Source organism: Pristiophorus japonicus, chromosome 8 (genome assembly GCF_044704955.1).
Source record: "Pristiophorus japonicus isolate sPriJap1 chromosome 8, sPriJap1.hap1, whole genome shotgun sequence".
Lineage (NCBI taxonomy): Eukaryota > Metazoa > Chordata > Chondrichthyes > Pristiophoridae > Pristiophorus > Pristiophorus japonicus.
The window spans coordinates 124,897,837-124,916,957 of NC_091984.1; the positions used below are offsets into that span (position 1 = coordinate 124,897,837).

At 44.6% G+C, this 19,121-nt stretch overlaps 1 protein-coding gene across 6 annotated transcripts in view; it reads left to right on the forward strand.

The window, feature by feature from the left end:
- The window catches only part of acbd6 (acyl-CoA binding domain containing 6), a 227,149-nt gene that overhangs the window by 185,553 nt on the left and 22,475 nt on the right, over window positions 1-19,121 (forward strand). For 4 of the 6 annotated variants that reach the window (XR_011593981.1, XM_070886219.1, XM_070886222.1 and 1 more), the window contains one exon: window positions 14,669-14,699. The exons of the other annotated variants lie outside the window; for them this stretch is intronic. Coding sequence is in view for 3 of the 4 variants with exons in the window: in XM_070886222.1 (XP_070742323.1) it covers window positions 14,669-14,699 (31 nt within the window). In the remaining variant the exon portion in view is untranslated. The remainder of the gene's footprint in view (window positions 1-14,668; window positions 14,700-19,121) is intronic. 6 annotated transcript variants of the gene reach the window in all.

Sequence of the window (19,121 nt, forward strand, 5' to 3'; positions counted from 1 at the left end):
TGCATACAAAATTCTTAAAGGGCTTGACAGGGTAGATGCAGGGAGGATGTTTCTTCTGGAGAGCCTAGAACCGGGGGTCACAGTCTCAGAATAAGGAGTCGGCCATTTAAGACTGAGATGAGGAGAAACTTTTTCACTCAGAGGGTGGTGAATCTTTGGAATCCTCTACCCCAGAGGGCTGTGGAGGCTCAGTCTTTCAAGACAGAGATAGATAGATTTTTGGATATTAAGGGAATCAAGGGATTTGGGGATAGTGCAAGAAAGTGGAGTTGAGGTAGAAGATCAGCCATGATTTTATTGAATGGCGGAGCAAGCTCGAGGGGCCGAAAGACTTACTTCTGCTCCTAATTCTTATGTTCTTGTCATCATAGGCAGTCCCTCGAAATCGAGGAAGACTTCCTCCCACTCCAAAAATGAGTTCTCAGGTGACTGAACAGACCAATACGGGAATTACAGTCTCTGTCACAGGTGGGATAGATAGTCGTTGGAGGAAAGGGTGGGTGGGGAGTCTGGTTTGCCGCATGTTCTTGTATATCTAACTTCAATCAGGGTGAGTAACATACATGCATTTGCTCTTCCATTTTTTCAGTGGAAGTCAAGTAAAAAAAAGTCAAGTGGACTCTTGCAGTTTTTATTTGTCGTGAAAGTGTATGAATTGCTGGAGTTAGTGATTAAGCAACCGCATAGGAACATAGGCATTGCTAGATGAAAAAGATCAAGAGGCATCTTATTTGCCTTGTACCATCCTGGTTGTCGCACAATATGGCGATAATGGAGTTATTGACTAATATGGCAATCAATCTCTATCCATTAGTCTACAACAGAACCAGGTATGAGCTGAGGAAAACCCCCAATGGTGGAAAACATTTGGGGAACCATTAGTCCAAAGTCGTCATCCTCGCAAGCTTGCTCCACTTACCACTTATCATGTCTCAAATTTCTCATATACCGTATCCCAAAATAATATTTTCTGAAAAAAATATGAGACTGGACTGCCTCTACCTCAGTAAATCGATTCCGTTTTTTTTTAAAAAGACATACACATACACAAAACTCTTCAGATCAACAAGCTGCACAATAAAACATGCAACTGGGTATTGCCAACCGAGATGTCATTTCAGAACCTCGGATAGATCATATAGTAAGGACCTTGCTGCATTCAGTGCTTTATCTCAGCAGCCTCTCATCAGTTTACAAACTCAGTGTTGTTCCCAATAGTTTCTGAAAATCTGCATTTATTGCGGGTTGGAGGGGAGGGGTTGAAAATCACACACTTCTACTGTTTAGTACTTTACCAATGAACTTCACTCACTTTTTTTTTAAGCCCTGGATTGGAGGAAAAGATCTGCTTGGATTGAATGATCGGACCACAGCCTCCTGCAGTTGGCATTTTGTCTGCCACAACTTTGCGAGCTGCATCCCTGTGATTATTCAAAGGGGATTATCTGTTGTAAGCCCCTTAACTATCAATTATTCTACAACACCCATGCCTGCTGTCCAAGATCTCTGCTGAGCATTTGACTCTGGAAGCTGTTGGGGAGCAAATATATATATATATATTTTTAAATGAACAACTGAGTGACCAAGACAAATTATGAGTTTATGAAACAACATTTTGTGTTTATAGATTCTAAATTAAGCACTGATTATTAAAAGCACCACATCCTTGAGAGTAATCATTATTAATACGTTATTGACCAGTGTGAGGATAATGTTTCTGAGCTGCAGTGTTGGAGGACTGCCATGTAGACCTAACAATGATTTAATTTTTCTCCATCATTTCCATTGAGTTTTTCTGTTGATGTTTAATATTGAAAACATTTTTTTTTAGATGCGTTCAACTTGTCTACACGTTTCACATACAGGTTTAAATACATGAAAAGGAGAAATATGCAGGGCTATGGAGAAAAAGCAGGAGAATGGAACTAATTGGATAGCTCTTTCAAGGAGCCAGCACAAGCACAACAGGCCGAATGGCTGCCTTCTGTGCTGTATGATTCTAGGTTAACACTTATTCCAACATTTGCTTTAACACACACACGGGTTAAGATGGTGTTGTAAAATCACAAAAAGGGGAGAGAGGTTCAGATAGTTAACATATCAAATGGAAGTCAGGGAGTGAGTGAAACATTGAATAATGCAGATGTAGGTTTATAAAATCTAATATAATTGAGGGGTTTCAGTTGGTTTATATATAGATTAATGTATATCTAGAAGTGATTTATAGGATGTATTCAAATCAAAGAGCTTCAAATATTTCTATATGCAGTCTAAGAATGAATGCCGAGGAGAGAGAATACAAGGCTATAATCCCATTGAGAGGTTCAGGTGACATAAATTGTAAAAGTGAAGATCATCTGCTACATAACCAACATCTAAAGCCCACAGTTATTATCTGGCAATCAGTCCTGGGTCATATTGTCTGTTGTATCATTTGGGCACAATGAGGTTTATGTTGTCTCTTCTGCTGGCAGTAGAAAGAAGGAACTGGCAGTATGGTATGTCCTCAAGACATTCTACATTGTTTCACTTCCAATCAAGTGTCACTGTTATATCATCATCATCATCATCATCATCATCATCATAGGCAGTCCCTCAGGTTTGAGAAAGACTTGCTTCCACTCAGCATGAGTTCTTAGGTGGCTGTACAGTCCAATACAAGAACCACAGTTTCTGTCACAGGTGGGACAGATAGTCGTTGAGGGAAAGGGTGGGCAGGGAGCCTGGATTTCCGCACGCTCCTTCCGCTGCCTGCGCTTGATTTCTGCATGCTCTCGGCGACGATACTCGAGGAGCTCAGCGCCCTCCCGAATGCACTTCCTCCACTTAGGGCGGTCTATGGCCAAGGACTCCCAGGTGTCAGTGGGGATGTCGCGCTTTATCAGGGAGGCTTTGAAGGTGTCCTTGTAAAGTTTCCTCTGCCTGTCTTTGGCTCATTTGCTGTGGACGAGTTCCGAGTAGAGGCTTGCTTTGGGAGTCTCGTGTTTGGCATGCGAACTATGTGGCCTGCCCAGCGGAGCTGATCAAGTGTAGTCAGTGCTTCAATGCTGGAGATGTTGACCTGGATGAGGACGCTAATATTTGTGTGTCTGTCCTTCCAGGGGATTTGCAGGATCTTGCGGAGATATCGCTGGTGGTATTTCTCCAGCGACTTGAGGTGTCTACTGTACATGGTCCACGTCTCTGAGCCATACAGGGGGGCGGGTATTACTACGGCCCAGTAGACCATGAGCTTGGTGACAGTTTTGAGGGACTGATCTTCAAACACTCTTTTCCTCAGACGGCCGAAGGCTGCACTGGCGCATTGGAGGCGGTGTTGGATCTCATCATCAATGCCTGCCCTTGTTGATAGGAGGCTCCCGAGATAGGGGAAGTGGTCCACATTGTCCAGGGCCACGCCGTGGATCTTGATGTTTGGGGGGGGCAGTGCTGTGCGGCGAGGACAGGCTGGTGTAGGACCTTTGTCTTACTAATGTTTAGCGTAAGGCCCGTGCTTTCATACGCCTCGGTGAATACGTCGACTATGTCCTGGAGTTCAGCCTCTGTGTCTGCACAGGCGCAGGTGTCCGCATACTGTAGCTCGACGACAGAGGTTGGAGTGTGTTATATAGGCAATTTGGGCACAGCATATCGTACAAATGAGATGATTGACCAGCTTATCTGCTTTCAGTGATGGTTGAAGGAGGAATGTTAGGACACTGGGAGAACTCCCTGCTCTTCTTCAAATGCACCCATCTGATGAACCAGAACCGGCAGAAGGAGCGTTGATTCAGTGTCTCATCCGAAAGATGGCACCTCTGGGCTGTGCAGCACTCCCTCAGTACTGCAATGAAGTGCCTGCCGAGATTATATAATTGATGCACTAACACACTCAATGAGCGATTAATGATTGATGTAATCACTAAGTTTATTCAGTAATAATCTGTAATTACTGATCAGTGTAGGAGAACTATCAGCGCATTCTATCAGCTCCACTGATTGCTCAGTGAATTTATTCAGATAGCAGGTCCAGTGTGATAATAGAAGTCCTGGGAAACCATCAAATAAGTAAGTCGAGGGTGCATTAAAATGTGTGGTACCAGGGATGAGGAACTTCAGTTATGTGGAGAGACTAGAAAAGCTGGGATTGTTCTCTTTAGAGCAGAGATGGTTATGGAAAGATTTAATCAAGAGGCTTAAAAGTATGAAGAATTTTGATGGAGTAGGGAGAAGCTGTTTCGACTGGTAGGAGGGTCGCTAACAAGAGGACACAGATTTTAGATAATTGGCAAAAGAACCGGGGTGGGGGGAGTGGGATATGAGAATTTTCTTGAAAGCAGCAAGTTATGATGATCTGGAATGCATTACCGAAAAGAGTGTGAAAGCAGATTCAATAGTAACTTTCAAAAGGTAATTGCATAAATACTTGAAAAGGAAAACATTGCAGGGGAGTGAGACGAATTGGACAGCTCTTTTAAAGAGCAGGAATAGCCACAATGAGCCAAATGGCGGCCTCCTGCGCTGTAAGCTTCTGTGATTTTCTTTGCATCACAGTAAGTCATTCAGCGGGAGTCTCGTGCCCTCCCTCCTCACGATCACAATTTCACACCTGCTTGCACCAGTAATTCCTGGCATTTCTCTTGCTTTTTGCTGCCTCCTGGTAACACTAAGCAAGAGAATGGTCAGGAGGTGAAATAAAACCAGAGTATTGGTAAAAGTCAGCCAGGCTATGAAGAGGGAAAGAGATGTACAGAAAAGAGGGAGACAGAACAAAACAAAAATAGGAAGCCAGGGAAAACAAGAAAGTAAAAGAGAAGGATATGTTATTGCCATAGTTTTCTGTGGTACCCCACGTGGTGGGCACGTGGTCATGTTTTGGCGCAAGGTAGTGCCTGACTTACAGCTCACCATTGCAAATTTCACAGCCAGGATTTATCCCATTGTCGACAACACTGTTGGACTGATGAGGATGGCCTCCAAACTCAGTGCCACGGGGTCATTTGCTGCACTCCTTGTCTGTGACAAAAAATAAATATTTCTGTCTTAGTATTTAGCTTGCTGTTAGCTTCTTTATTGCTATCACAGCGCATAATGGGTTAAAAGATAGCTTCACTTAAGACTATTCCTGTGAAGGCCGGTGGCTGCAGTATTCCCCGGCACTCTGTGAAATTCAGCTAACTGTGAGGGGGAGTGAAAACACTTACCAGAGCACAAAGAGTTGAGGCTTTACCTGTGAGAAATCTGAAACATGGAAGCCAAAAAATATCTATTGTAAACTGGGTAAAAGAACCCAAACGTGGAACAGCATCATCCAACAGCCATTTTGAATGTGGTCAAGGAGGCCTTAATGGCAGCACCACATTACTTGCAACCTAGAAAAGAGGCTAAGCGGTGACCTAATAGAGATCTTCAAAATTATGAAAGGGTTTAATTGGAGAGGCATAGAGAAGATGTTATCACTTGTGGGGAGGCCAAAACTAGGGATCATAAATATAAGATAGTCACTAATAAATCCAATAAGGAATTCAGGAGGAACTTATTTACCCAGAGATGGTTAGAATGTGTTACCACAAGAAGTAGTTGAGGCAAATAGCATAGATGCATTTTAGAGGAAGCTAGATAAGTACATGAGGGAGAAAGGTTATGCTGATGGAGTTAGAAGAAGTGTGGTAGGGACAGGCTTGTGTGGAGCATAAACATCAGCATAGACCAGTTGGGCTGAATGGCATGTTTCTGTGCTGGAAATTCTATGATGTCCCTTTAGGATGATTTTTCTGTGATAAGAGAGAAATGAGCATTTGTCATACTGCTTTTTTGTTGAATTAGTGGTCAGTTCTATTGGATATGCAGCATCTGGAAGGTTTCTTTGTGTATGTTTTATTAAAACACTTTATTCTTGGAATTTTTTTTTAAACGCGTAAAACACTGGCACTTTAATGCAACAAGTTTCCGACTGTGGTTTGAGCTAGCAGACGTAATATTCCATTTAGCTGTTGGGAATTAGGCAGTTAATCCAATCGATAAACCAGCTTCAGGCCTGCCTCCCATCTGTGCTGCAATTAGATCAGCCGCAAGATTGTTTAAAAGCACTGCACTGCGTGTCAGGTGTAATTCCTAATTGCAGCCTTATTTATTGAGAGGGATCTGGGAAAGATTCTATTTTGCCTGCATGCCAATACTGACCACTGACTGTTGGTCTATTCTCCATTAAAAATGTAGTACTATTTTCATGTATCTTGTGCTGAAAAATAAACACAGCTCCATGTATTTAAACGGTTTTTCAATCTGCATCTCAATCTGAGAACAAAAATCTCGCTCTTAACATTTCCCTGATGTGGACAGCTCTGCTTTTCTCTTGGACTCTACATAAGAGTGCCACCGTGAGGGAAGATTTCTGTGTTAGCAATTTCATAAACATGGCAGGAAGAGTTTAGATGACGCCTACTTCTAATGTGATTGTAGACATGTGTTTACAGTTTTGCTAGAAATAATGCGCACAGGAAAATTTTCCCTGTGTGTTTTTTTTGCCTGTAGGTGGTGCATGTCACAAAGAAAACCCATTTAAGAGGGTGCTACACTAAGTGGGGCCCCTCAACAATGAAAGTGAGGGGGCGCCAACAGAAAAAGGAAGGGAAAAAATTCAAGTACCACTCTCCAAATAAACAACAGCATTTATTTAGCATCTGAAATGTCCTAAAGCGCTTCACGAAAGCATTAACAAACAAAATTTGACACCGAGACACATAAGGAGATTTTAGGATATGTTTTAAGGAGCGTCTTAAAGGAAGAAAGAGAGGCAGAGGTGTTCAGGGAAAGAATTCCAGAGTTTAGGGCCGAGGCAGCTGAAAGCATGGCTGCAGTTAAAATCGGGAATGCACAAGAGGCCAGAATTGGAGGAGTGCAAATGTCTCAGAGGGCTGTAGGGCTGGAGGAGATTACAGAAATAGGGAGGGGCAACGCCATGGAGGAATTTGAAAATCGAGGCGTTGCTTAACCAGGAGCCAATGTAGGTCAGCGAGCACAGGGTGGTTGGGTGAATAGGACTTGATGCCAGTTAGGAGATGGGCAGCAGAGTTTTGGATGATAAGTTTGTAGAAGATAGGAGGCTGGCTAGGGATGCTTTGGAATAGTTAAATATAAAGGTAACAAAGGCATGGATGAGGGTTTCAATGGCAGATAAGCTGAGGCAGAGATGGAGTCAGGCAATATTATAGAGGAGGAAATAGGCGGTTTTAGTGATGGATCGGAAATATGGTCAGAAGCCCATCTCGGGTTCAAATATGACACCAAGGTTGCGAAAAGCCTGGTTCAGCATCAGACAATTGCCAGGGAGAGGGATGGAATTGGTGGCTAAGGAACGGAGTTTGTAGTGGGGACCGAAGACAATAGCTTTGATCTTCCCAATATTTAGTTGGAGGTACTTTCTTTGCATTCAGATCCCATTGTTGGTGGTGTTTATTCTGGAAAGTTAGACTTTTAAATAGAGAATGCTGGATAGTCAATGGTGCATTACACAGTAGCAATGCAGTTACTGGAGTCAAGACTACATTAGAAATTGTTCAGAGAGATTTGTTCACTCAGTGAACCCCAAAAGTGGATGGCCACATTTAAGTCACTGATGGTTGTGTGGACACTAGTAAACTTTAGTTATTTTAAAGTGAAAAGCAGTTACTTTTCATCGGGGGTATCTTTGTGTTTACGATATGCCATGTGAGGCGGCCTTCATGGTATAAGGACTGTGACGCAGGGCCTTGCAAGATAGTGGGAAAGATACTGGAGCTGTGTGTAAGACCTTATGGGATATCAGGGTTGAGACTTGGATCTTATTGGGTTATTTTGGATGGTAACATTTTTTTAAATGTACTCTTTGATCCATAGAGGGAAAGCTATGGCTCTCTTAACTAATTTAGTTAATCTGTCATCATCATCATCAGCAGTCCCTTGAAATCGAGGAAGACTTGCTTCCACTCTAAAAATGAGTTCTCAGTAGACTGAACAGTCCAATATGGGAATTACAGTCTCTGTCATAGGTGGGACAGACAGTGGTTGAAGGAAAGGGTGGGTGGGGAGTCTGGTTTGCCGCACTTGTTTCCATTGCCTGTGCTTGTTTTCTGCATGCTCTTGGAGACGCGACTCAAGGTGCTCAGCGCCCTCCCGGATGCTCATCCTCCACTTAGGGCGATCTTGGGCCAGGCAAGGACACCCTCAAAGCCTCCTCGATAAAGAGCAACATCCCCATCGACACCTGGGAATCCCTGGCCCAAGACCGCCCTAAGTGGAGGAATCTGTCATATTTATTGTGCTTCAGTTTTTACTTCGATCTGTTGTCTATCCTGATTGTCATCTCAATATTCTGGGATTGCCTGTTGATTAAAAATGTGACATACAAGACAGACAGACTTGCATTTATATGGTGCATTTCACGACCTCGGGACGTCCCAATGCGCTTTACAGCCAATTAAGTACTTTTGAAGTGTAATGTAGAAAACACAGCAGCCAATTTGCGCACAACAAGCTCCCACAAACCGCAATCTGATAATGACCAGATAATCTGTTTACGTGATGTTGTTTGAGGGATAAATATTGGCCAGGACACTGGGGTGAACGCCCCTGTTCTTCTTTTACGTGCACCCAAGAGAGCAGACGGGGCCTCGGTTTAATGTCTCGTCCAAAAGACGGCACCGCCAACAGTGCGCAAGTCTCTAGAGTAGGACTTGAACCCACAACCTTCCGACTCGGAGGCGAAAGTGCTACCAACTGGACCATAGCTGGCACTGCACATTCAACCTGCTAGCTGATATTTATTTTAAAAATTGAACAATTTAAGCTAAGAGGCACAGCCACTAAAGGGAGCACTGCAATAGGCTGCACCCCTTTAATGTAAAGCTGACTACTTCAACATAAGTCGGTGCAGTGGCTCTCGGCCTTTTGGCTAAGAGCATTGGCGCAGAGTGATCCTTGATGTGTGCAAGGTGACCTCTGGCGTTTGTGATCTGACAAAGAATTGGAAAGATTGGCTACGAAAATTTTTTTAAAAAAGAGCTGCTTTTATTTACTTATCAATCTCCCCTCCCTGTCCTGAAGCATTGACCCCTTACTGGGATGTGCTTCCATGGTACCTTACTCAAGTGGGCTATTCTCTGTGTGTGGGCCTAGACCATGAGTGCTAGCAAGCCGTTTAATTGTGGGGAGCATCGCAAGCCGAACCTGATTGTTTCCTCATTTGATGTCCACTCATTCTTCTTTTCAGCAGGGTCAGCAATCAGGAGCACACCCAGAGAGGTGGGGGTGGGGGGAACGAATCAACCAATGCGCCCACTTCAAACCGTTATCCCATGATGCCAAGGTGGGGGGAGGGGTCTATCCAAACATATTGAGAAGTAAGTTAAATTATCTTCACATACATCAAGACATTTAGGTGAATGGCCAAAGCCCATAATGCAGGATGCTGGAGAGTTGCAAAGTTAGAGAGAAGTCAAGGTAAATTAAATAGCTGTGATTAAGATGAAGCCAAGCTTAGGTTTTAAAAGCATATAGAATCATAGAAACTTACAGCACAGGAGGCCATTCGGCCCATCGTGCTTGTGCTGGCTCTTTGAAAGAACAGTCATGCTTAGTCTCACATCCCAGTTTTTTGTCCGTAACCCTGTAGGTTCCTCTTGCTCAAGTAACTGCCCAACTCCCTTTTAAAAATTATTTATGGAATCAACCTCCACCGCCTTTTCAGAGAGAGCGTTCCAGATCCCGACAAGTCTCCAAGTGAAAAAAAATTCTCCTCATCTCCCCTCTAGATCTTTAGCCAATGATTTTATATCTATGACCTTAAGTTATTGATCTATTCGCCAGAGGGAATACTTTTTCCCAAGTTACTCTACCAAACCCTCTCATCATCTTGAAAACCTCTATTGGGTCACCTCTTAAACTTCTCTGTTCCAAGGAGAACAGTCCTATCTTTTCCAACCTCTCCCTCATCCCTGGTAATACCTTGGTAAACCTCCTCTGTACCCTTTTGCCTTTACATCATGTAGTATATAAGAAGGGGAGACTGAGGCTGGTTATGAGTTATACAGTTACAAGTCAGGTGCAATAATGCAATTCAGTTGAAGTGAGGCCTACCCTGCTTGCTAAACAGAAATTGGAGAAACACATTAGAGGGAAACATTGGGCCTTGCTGAATTGCAAGAGTGACTGTGTACCCCTTACATAAGCAAAATACTGCGGATGCTGGAAATCTGAAATAAAGACAGAAAATGCTGGAAATACTGACAAAAGGTCAGCGACCTGAAAAGTTATCTCTGTTTCTCTCTTCACAGATGCTACCTGACCTGAATATTTCCAGCATTTTCTGTTTTTATTACTATGTACTCCTTGCTTGACTCTACACAACATTGGGGTTTGTGAACAGTGTTGGCCCCTCACAGTTCTAACATTAATATTTCTGATAACTGAGATTAAGAGGAGGAAAATGTGAAGTCAACCAGATTTAGCACTGGCATAGCACCAATTCTGAGTTACTTTGTTTGTGTAGAGTTTCCTGCAACCATAGCATATGAGGCAACCCATTTCTTCCACAGCTGTCTGTCCAGAGCAAGACTTTTGACTCCATCGGAATATCATCTTGCCTTGCACCCAGTAGATCGTGGTTCCCCACATATTTACAAGTCTGCAACAGACATGCTTTGATATACAGGCATTTTTAAGTGAATGGGTTATTAGCCTGACTCCCAACCCCAAACCAGGAGGACCAGTGGACTGCCTTCAGTCTGGCTCCCATCTTTTGACCTGCTCTACTTAGTTTTGATGGCCTTACCAGGAGTGACTCCCTCGCCAGCGTAGCTCTTGGGGTCATAGGAGCCTTCCCACCACGTCAAGGTGCAGCCTCAAGGGAAAGTCATTTTCTGAGTGAGGGATGTCAAACACAGAAGCCCAAAGGTTCCTCTCTTTAATCAGTAAGAGTTTCCTACATTCCGCTGGTTATTCTGAGCAATGTTGTTGCTGTTTCACTGACTGTGATACCGCAACACAGCAGTTGTTTATGTATCATTAGAAATAAGCAGCTGACACCTCCTGGTATAGTGTACATAGATCAGAATGCCCCCGCTCAAATTCCTACTCTGTGCTGAGATAATATCTCTCAGCTGTGTGGTGAAGACGGGAGGGTACAATTGCTCTGTGCTCCTGGGCTAGGGGTGGAAAAATAAGACAACTAGGCTTGTATCAACTAATGCAGCACCAACTGATGATGAACCTAGAGCTTTCCTTGTCCATATGGTTGAGTACCACACCAGGTGGTGCATCTCCCCACTAAGCTAGTGGGGATCCCAAAGGATAGTTCTCTAACCCACTTTTCTAATCAATCCTTCTTTTATCTGTTTTGTTCAACTGAAACAAAATCTATTTACACAAAAGTGATTAGATCTCTAAAGTGTCCCGGTAAATCCTGCTGAAATTTGACAGTGTGTGGATTATATTTAATGTGCTGAGCATTTAAAATAACAGAGATTGGTTAGGATGAAATGTGGACAAGATCGGGCAGTCCAACCCAGTTCTGAGGGAGCAATTCAACCACAACACAACTATCCCAATTGACAGTACATTGGTAATCTTCCTCGGGGAAACAATAATAGGTTGGTTCATGTGTGGTCAGTGCTTCGACGCTGGGGATGTTGGCTTGATCGAGAACACTGACGTTGGTGCGTCTATCCTCCCAGGGGACCCACAGGATCTTGCGGCGACATCGTGGTGGTATTTCTCCAGCGATTTGAGGTGTCTGCTGTATATGGTCCACGTCCCTGAGCCATACAGGAGGGTGGCTATCACTACCTCACTGACCACACTCGGCCAGCTCTGTTGGGCGGGCCACATGCCCGACACAAGACTCCCAAAGCAAGCGCTCTATTCGGAACTCCTACATGGCAGGCAATCCCCAGGTGGACCGAGGAAACGTTTCAAGGACACCCTCAAAGCCTCCTTGATAAAGTGCAGCATCCCCACTGACACCTGGGAATCCCTGACCAAAGACCATCGGGGAGGGCGCAGAGCACCTCGAGTCTCGTCGCCAAGAGCATGCGGAAAACAAACGCAGGCAGCGGAAGGAGCGTGTGGCAGACCAGACCAGGCCACCTGTGACAGAGACTATAATTCCCGTATTAGACTGTACAGCCATCTGAGAACTCATTTTTAGAGTGGAAGCAAGTCTTCCTCGATTTTGAGGGACTGGCTATGATGATGGTTCATGTGGAAAATATGGCAAAAAGGGATAATGGAGCTAAGCCCCATTATTGGGGCAGAGTACTCTACTAAGGGCGCATTTACACTAGAATTAGTGAGAGTTTTAAGCTGTTTCTGCACCTTAACCTTGCTATGACCTGAGCCAAGAGCCCATTATTCCGCCGCTGGTTGCCTGAAATTTCGCAGCACTAATATCCCTTGCTTCATGAGCACAATATTTACAAAACAGCTCCAGATAATTCTAGGATTAGTGTTCTATGAAGTATTTAAACTTACTTCTTGCATTAGAAACCATCTGCAAAGGAAGTAAGTAGGAAATCCTCAAGTGCACGTTTATCTGGAGTCACCCGTACTCACTAAAGTTCCTGTCATAAAGAATTCTTGCATAAAAATTCCGCACTGATGGCTGTGGGGGTATACACAGCACTTGCTGTGGTATGAAGCCATACTGACCAGAAGGTCCCAGGTTCAATCCCTAATCTGCTTCCAGCCAGCTGATCTCAGTTGAACAGTAGTTGGGATGTTACAATAGGCTACAGCACCTCTGGGGTAGGGAGGGGAAAAGAATCATCCAGAGCTCTGATTTCTTATTGCTATACAGTAACCCCGCCCCCCCGCAACCCCAACCTCTCACTATATAATAGGTGATTCTCATTATCTAGCCTTATACTTCAAAAGTGGTCACTTGGAAGACTGCCGACCCTTTTGGAAATGTACCCCAAAAAAGAGTCCACATCTTCAAAAGAGGTGGCGGGGAGAGAAAAAAAAAATGCTATTCTGCCCCTGCCTTTATTGGAAGAGCTTTCTAGAAATCGCAGTGGTGTCAGATGCAGTGTGACTCACTCTGTGTTTCTGTGATGTTGCGGTTTTGTTTTGGCAGCGCTGCCTTTAATCAATGTTACAGCTGGAAAGCCTTGGATGAGGGAACAGAAACACATTACATTACGTTTCAATTCACCTTCATTATGACACTTAACCACAGAGCATCTTCAGGGAGCTGCTGCGGTAAGGTACTTGAAGCGTCATCATAAAAGAATTACATACTCTGCAACTTTGCTCAGCAAACTTGTGCTTTGTTTTTTTTTCTCCCTGATAGTAGCCCAATCCAATAATATTTCACTAGCGACCTCAGAGACTAATCCAATAGACAAGACACAAATGAAAGTAACCCCCAGCATGCAGGACAGAGCACTGCAATTAAAGAAAAAGAAGAGCAGCATGCGGCTGTTTTCAGGGATCTCAAGGGCAATAGAGTTCTGCCATTTCTTCTGTATGTTCTTCTGCACTTTTTCAGTTATGTCACTTTGATGGTCTGGTTAGTCGCGTAGCTCACACAGTTAATGCCAGTACCAAAGACTTTAAAAGAGAAACATGGAGCAACTGAATACTCAGATAATCCACCAATCTCTGTAACCTTCTCCAGCACTGCAACGCTCTGAGAACTCTGCATTCCTCCAACTCTAGCTCCTTGTGCAATCCCCACTTTCTTTGCTCCACCATAGGCAGTCGTGCCTTCAGCCATCTAGGGCCCTCGGCTCTGGAATTCCTTCCCAAAACCTCTTTGTCTATGCAGCTCTCTATCCTTTAAGAGGCTGTTTAAAACCTATATCTGAGCAAGCTTTTGATCACTTGTCCTAATATATCCTTCTTTGGCTCGCTGTCCATTTTTGGCTGATAATGCTCCTGTGAAGCACCTTGGGACATTTTACTACGTTAAAGGCGCTATATAAATGCAAGTTGTTATTGCAGTGTTGTAACTATAAGTACCCTACTTTGGGTTGGTGTGCTACACTAATTATTTTTTTGATCATCAAGATGAGGAATGTTATTGTTCTGAGTGAAACATTTACTACTTGAAGGACCCAGTGTAAGCATCAAGTATTCCAAAGCCAGGTTCAAACACACTAAGATACAGAGTGAGACTCCCTCTATTCTGTCCCAAAACTATGGCCAAGTTCAACCTCAAAAAAGCATTCCTTACTGATTCATTTTGCATACCATCCATCCTGAGGTCCATCTATATGAGGTTATCTTTTGGTAGGACAAATTATTGTTCAAAGTAGTGTTTTCACTGTTTCCAGGATTTTCTTTTGCAAACTTGTAATGGGTGTAAAGGTTCCTGCGTTGTCATGCCATGCTGTATTGCTTGCCCAACCAATTTATTGCCCGTTTTGCACTCTGGGCCTGTGCCACTAGGAACTGGATTGAGACTGCTCGAACATTCCATGTAGCCCCTTTACACCAACTGGGGAGACTTTCATTCTTAATTTGAAGCCAGATCCCAGAAGTGAAAAGCCAGTGGCTTAACAGTCAGTCAGTCTCTAATAAGAACGCTGCATCCAGTTAGCATCGTAAAAAAATACCATGACTTCATGCATATCCCACAATCCACAGTTTATTAATTTTTCTGATAATGTGAATGGTGTATAGTGATACTACTTCTCTCTTCTGATTGCAGGATAGTGAAGGACAGACAGCATTACATTACGGTAAGCCTATTAACTTGATTTTTACATTTATTTTGCATTGTAAAAATCTTTTTGCCAGATTTTGAAATGGAGACTGGACCACATCAACGGCAACTTCAAATGTTGACTATCTCAGGGGCCAAGTTTCGGCCTGAGTTGCTCCTGTTTTTTTGGAGCAACTGGTTTAGAATGGAGTATCTTAGAAATTGCAATTCTTGGCATTTAGTTTGTTCCAGTTCTAGTCAGTTAGAACAGTTTCACTTTGGAACAGAATTTATTTTTCAAAAGGGGGCGTGTCCAGCCACTTACGCCTGTTTTCGAAGTTTAGGCAGTGAAAACTTACTCCAAACTAACTTAGAATGGAGTAAGTGAAGATTTTTGTACGCTCGAAAAAACCTTGCCTACACTTTACAAATCAGGCGTAGGTTACAAATTAGGCGTAGGGAACAGGGAGAGAGGGGGGGGGAAGGGAAGTAATTAAATTCTACAATCATTCAGCAGTCATACTTATACAAATAAAGATCCAACCTGAATAAAAATTTATGAACAAAGCAAAGATTAAATATTCCATGTTCCTACCTGTGTGAAGCAGCAGCAGCCTTTGAGCTGCTGTGCTTCAGGCAGGCCTTCCATGTTGGAGACAGGGGTGACGTCAGTGTCTCGACGGCAGCCCAACAGCGGCAGCAAGCAGCCTTCGAGCTGCGGTGCTTCAGGCAGGCCTTCCTTCCATCAGTGACTGGACGGCAGCCGAAGATACAGCAAGCAGCCTTCGAGCTGTGAGGGGGACTGAGGCCATTTGGCCACAGGATAGGGGCATCGTCAGTGACTGGACGGCAGGCAGAGACACAGCAATCAAGCAGCCTTCGAGCTGTGAGGGGGACTGAGGCCATTTGGCCATGGGATAGGGGCATCATCAGTGACTGGACGGCAGGCAAAGACACAGCAATCAAGCAGCCTTCGAGCTGTGAGGGGGACTGAGGCCATTTGGCCAGGGACAGGGAGAGGCAGCCACATAGACACCTTTAAATGTAAATTTTCAGAATGGGTGCTGCATTGTCAACACCACGTATTATGCAATAGTTCGCCATCAATTCACTGCATAGGAGAGAATTGATTAGAGCTCACCGCATCAGGAACGTCATAGCCCGTAGGTTGATGGGCAGGAGACCTTACCCACGTCGACAATATCGAGCCAGGCGTTCATACCTGGACATGAGCGAGGCTGATTGTGTCAAAAGGCTGCTTTTCCGCAGAGAAGTTGTCGCTGAGATCTGTGATATGCTGAGAGCAGATTTGCAGCCCAGAAGCAGAACGCCAACTGCCCTGTCTGTTGCAGTGAAGGTAACAGCTGCACTTTCTTTCTATGCCTCGGGATCGGGATGTGTGTGCCATCTCTCAACGTGCAATACATGGCTTCGTTTACCAGGTCACGGCTGCACTGTATGCGCGAAGGAATGACTTCATCAATTTCCCAATGACCGCACAAGCGATCCATGAGAGGGCTGTGGGCTTCTTCAGGATTGCCGGCTTCCCAAAGGTACAGGGCTGCATTGATTGTACCCACATAGCCTTGCGAGCACCTGTGGAGGATTCTGAGCAGTACCGAAATAGGAAAGGTTTCCACTCTATCAATGTGCAGCTCGTGTGTGACGACAAGCAGCGCATCATGTCAGTCGATGCCAGATACCCGGGCAGCACCCACGATGCGTTCATCCTACGCGACAGCGTTATATCTGACATGTTTGAGCAGCAGCCAGAAGGGCAGAGCTGGCTACTGGGAGACAAAGGGTACGGCCTGACCACCTGGCTCATGACGCCCCTACGCGTGACACGGACAGAAGCTGACCGTCAATACAACATGGCACACATTGCGACGCGCAGCATCATAGAGAGTACCATTGGCGCATTGAAACAGCAATTCCGATGCCTGGACCATTCTGGAGGACAGCTGCTATACTCTCCTCAGATTGTCGGTCACTTCACTGTTGTGTGCTGCATGCTTCATAACTTAGCCATCATGCAGCAGCAGGAGTTGGTAGTGCATAATGATAATATTACGGAACAGCAGGATGTGGATGATGACGACGATCAGAAAAGCATGCAAGCGTCTGATGCCGGAGCACGAGGTCGGAGGAGGGCCGTCCATCGTGCCCTTTAACAATTGCTCGAGCCTTGCGCCAGCAGCTCATCCGTGAATGCTTCAACTACTGATGCCTGAGGGCTCTGCGACACTGTTGCGCATGGACATGTTTATTCTTTGCAGTTGTTCCTACGTTGCGTTGTGTTAATGGAACATGAAACGGTTTTAATGAAAAAAAATTTTATTGAAAAGTTCACGTCACTGTGATAAAATATTTGTTGTATCAAACTATACTTTTTAATATGACTCTTGAAGATCACTTAAAAACTTTAAGATCACTTATAAACTTGTAAAGTTACAAAGCAATCTCAATGTGAAAAATCTTACACTCTTAAGATCACTTAAACTTCAAGATCACTTTTTAGATGCAAAATTAAATAAGTTACAGAATGTGAGAGCATTTACACTATAAGATCACTTGAAAACCCTGAGATCACTTATAAGTTACAAAACTTACAAAACAATTTCAATTTGAAAAACGCTACTACAGCTACATCAAGAACAAGAACAAAAGCAGCAAAGAAAGGCTGCAACCATGTCTCATCCATATCTCAGTGAATGTTCACTTCTTCATGGGGGTGTCATTTGATTGGCCGGGCTGTGTGCCCTTATTGCAGCAGCTACCTCAACCAGGCCCTCCCTGATGGCCTGTGCCGTCATTTGCATGCCCTCCCTGACGGCCTGTGCCGTCGATTGCACACCCTCGGACATTCCCTCCCTAAGTTCCCATGTCATTACTGCTATTTCTCCCGTCAGGACCGTCAACTCTTCACCCACTGCACTGACGCCACCGATGAGTGATCGGGTAAGCTCATTGGTCTCCATACCCAATGCCACAACCTGAGCCGCATCTGTTGCACGCTGCATCTCAGGAGAGCGTGTCTCCAATCTCCTTCTCCTCTGCCTGGGTCTGCCTCGTGGCACCATTACACTGGGAGGCGCAGGCACGGACGGTGGGATGCTCGGTGTTGCAAGCGGCACTACTACACAGGGAGGCGTGGGCTGGGACTGTGGGACGCTCTGTGTTCCAGACGGCAGAACTAGAGGGAGAGGCTCGGGCTGGGACTGTGGGACGCTTTGTGTTGCAGACGGCAGTACCAGAGAGAGAGGCTCGGGCTGGGATGGTGGGACGCTCGGTGTTTTAGATGACAGCACTCGAGTGCGAGCCGTGGGCTGGGAAGGTGGGTGAATGGGTGTAAACTGCTCCATGATATCAACAGCAGCACTGGGACCTGCAACGTCGGAATCAAAACCATGGAAGGTAGAACCAAAACCTATGCTAGGGGTTGAAACTCTGATGCCCCTTGATTAACATTAATTTGGAAGCTCTCCCCTGCAGACATTTCAGTCATCGCTGCCATCATCCAGTCTGATTCGTCCGCATCTGGTTGTACTGGTCCTTGTTCTGTATCCTCAGGGTTGGCAGCAGCAGGAGCATCATCATCATCAACATCATCATCATCATGTTCTGCAAAATACATCAGAACAGTCAAATGTTTAACAGCAAGGGAGAGGGTCGGGTGGGTGGCATGAGTACTCTCACACATAGCAGGCTAGGCAGCAGGTTGATTTAAAGGGCCACGATGCAGTTTCAGGACTTAGTCTCTTCCTCGCGTGTGGGCCCAGCTTGTGCTGTACTGATTGCTTTTCTCCATGTACGACTCATCGTAGCAGCTACCCTTTGTTCCAAGGGTGTCAGTGGATGCAGATTGGGCGTGCCTCCTCCTGTCCGAGTTGCCTCCCTTTTGTTGTGGGCCAACTTCTTCTGCAAAGAGTAAAATATAACTTTTTACAGAGTGTGTCAGTCTGCAAGGTGGGGCATACAGATAGCCAAGTTACAATTGCGATTACATTAAAAATAGAAAATATTACTTACACTAACTACTTCACCAAGGTCATGCCATTTCTTTTTACACTGGCTTCCAGATCTCATGGTATGCACCACTGCGCAGTAATCTTTTTCAACTTGGTTCCAGCGTTTCTTCTTTTCTTTTGGTGGCACTTTTATGTGACCTCTGTTGCTGGTATCTAGCTCCTGCCATCTCTGCTCAATTACGTTGACTAATATCTCCACTTCCTCATGCAAGAAATTCTTTGTTCTTGGTGGACGTTGATCCATTTCAAAGTTGAATTGGCACTCTTATTTCTCAAAACACACAGTCCTTAATTTGCATGCACCAATGCAGCACCTGTTCTGCAAGTTTAGCAGTGAAAAGCTGCACTCGCTCATTTCAGCAGGTGATTCATTCAACAGTGCTGCTAAAAGCACTCCTTCACACACAAAAATATCACTAAAATTAAAT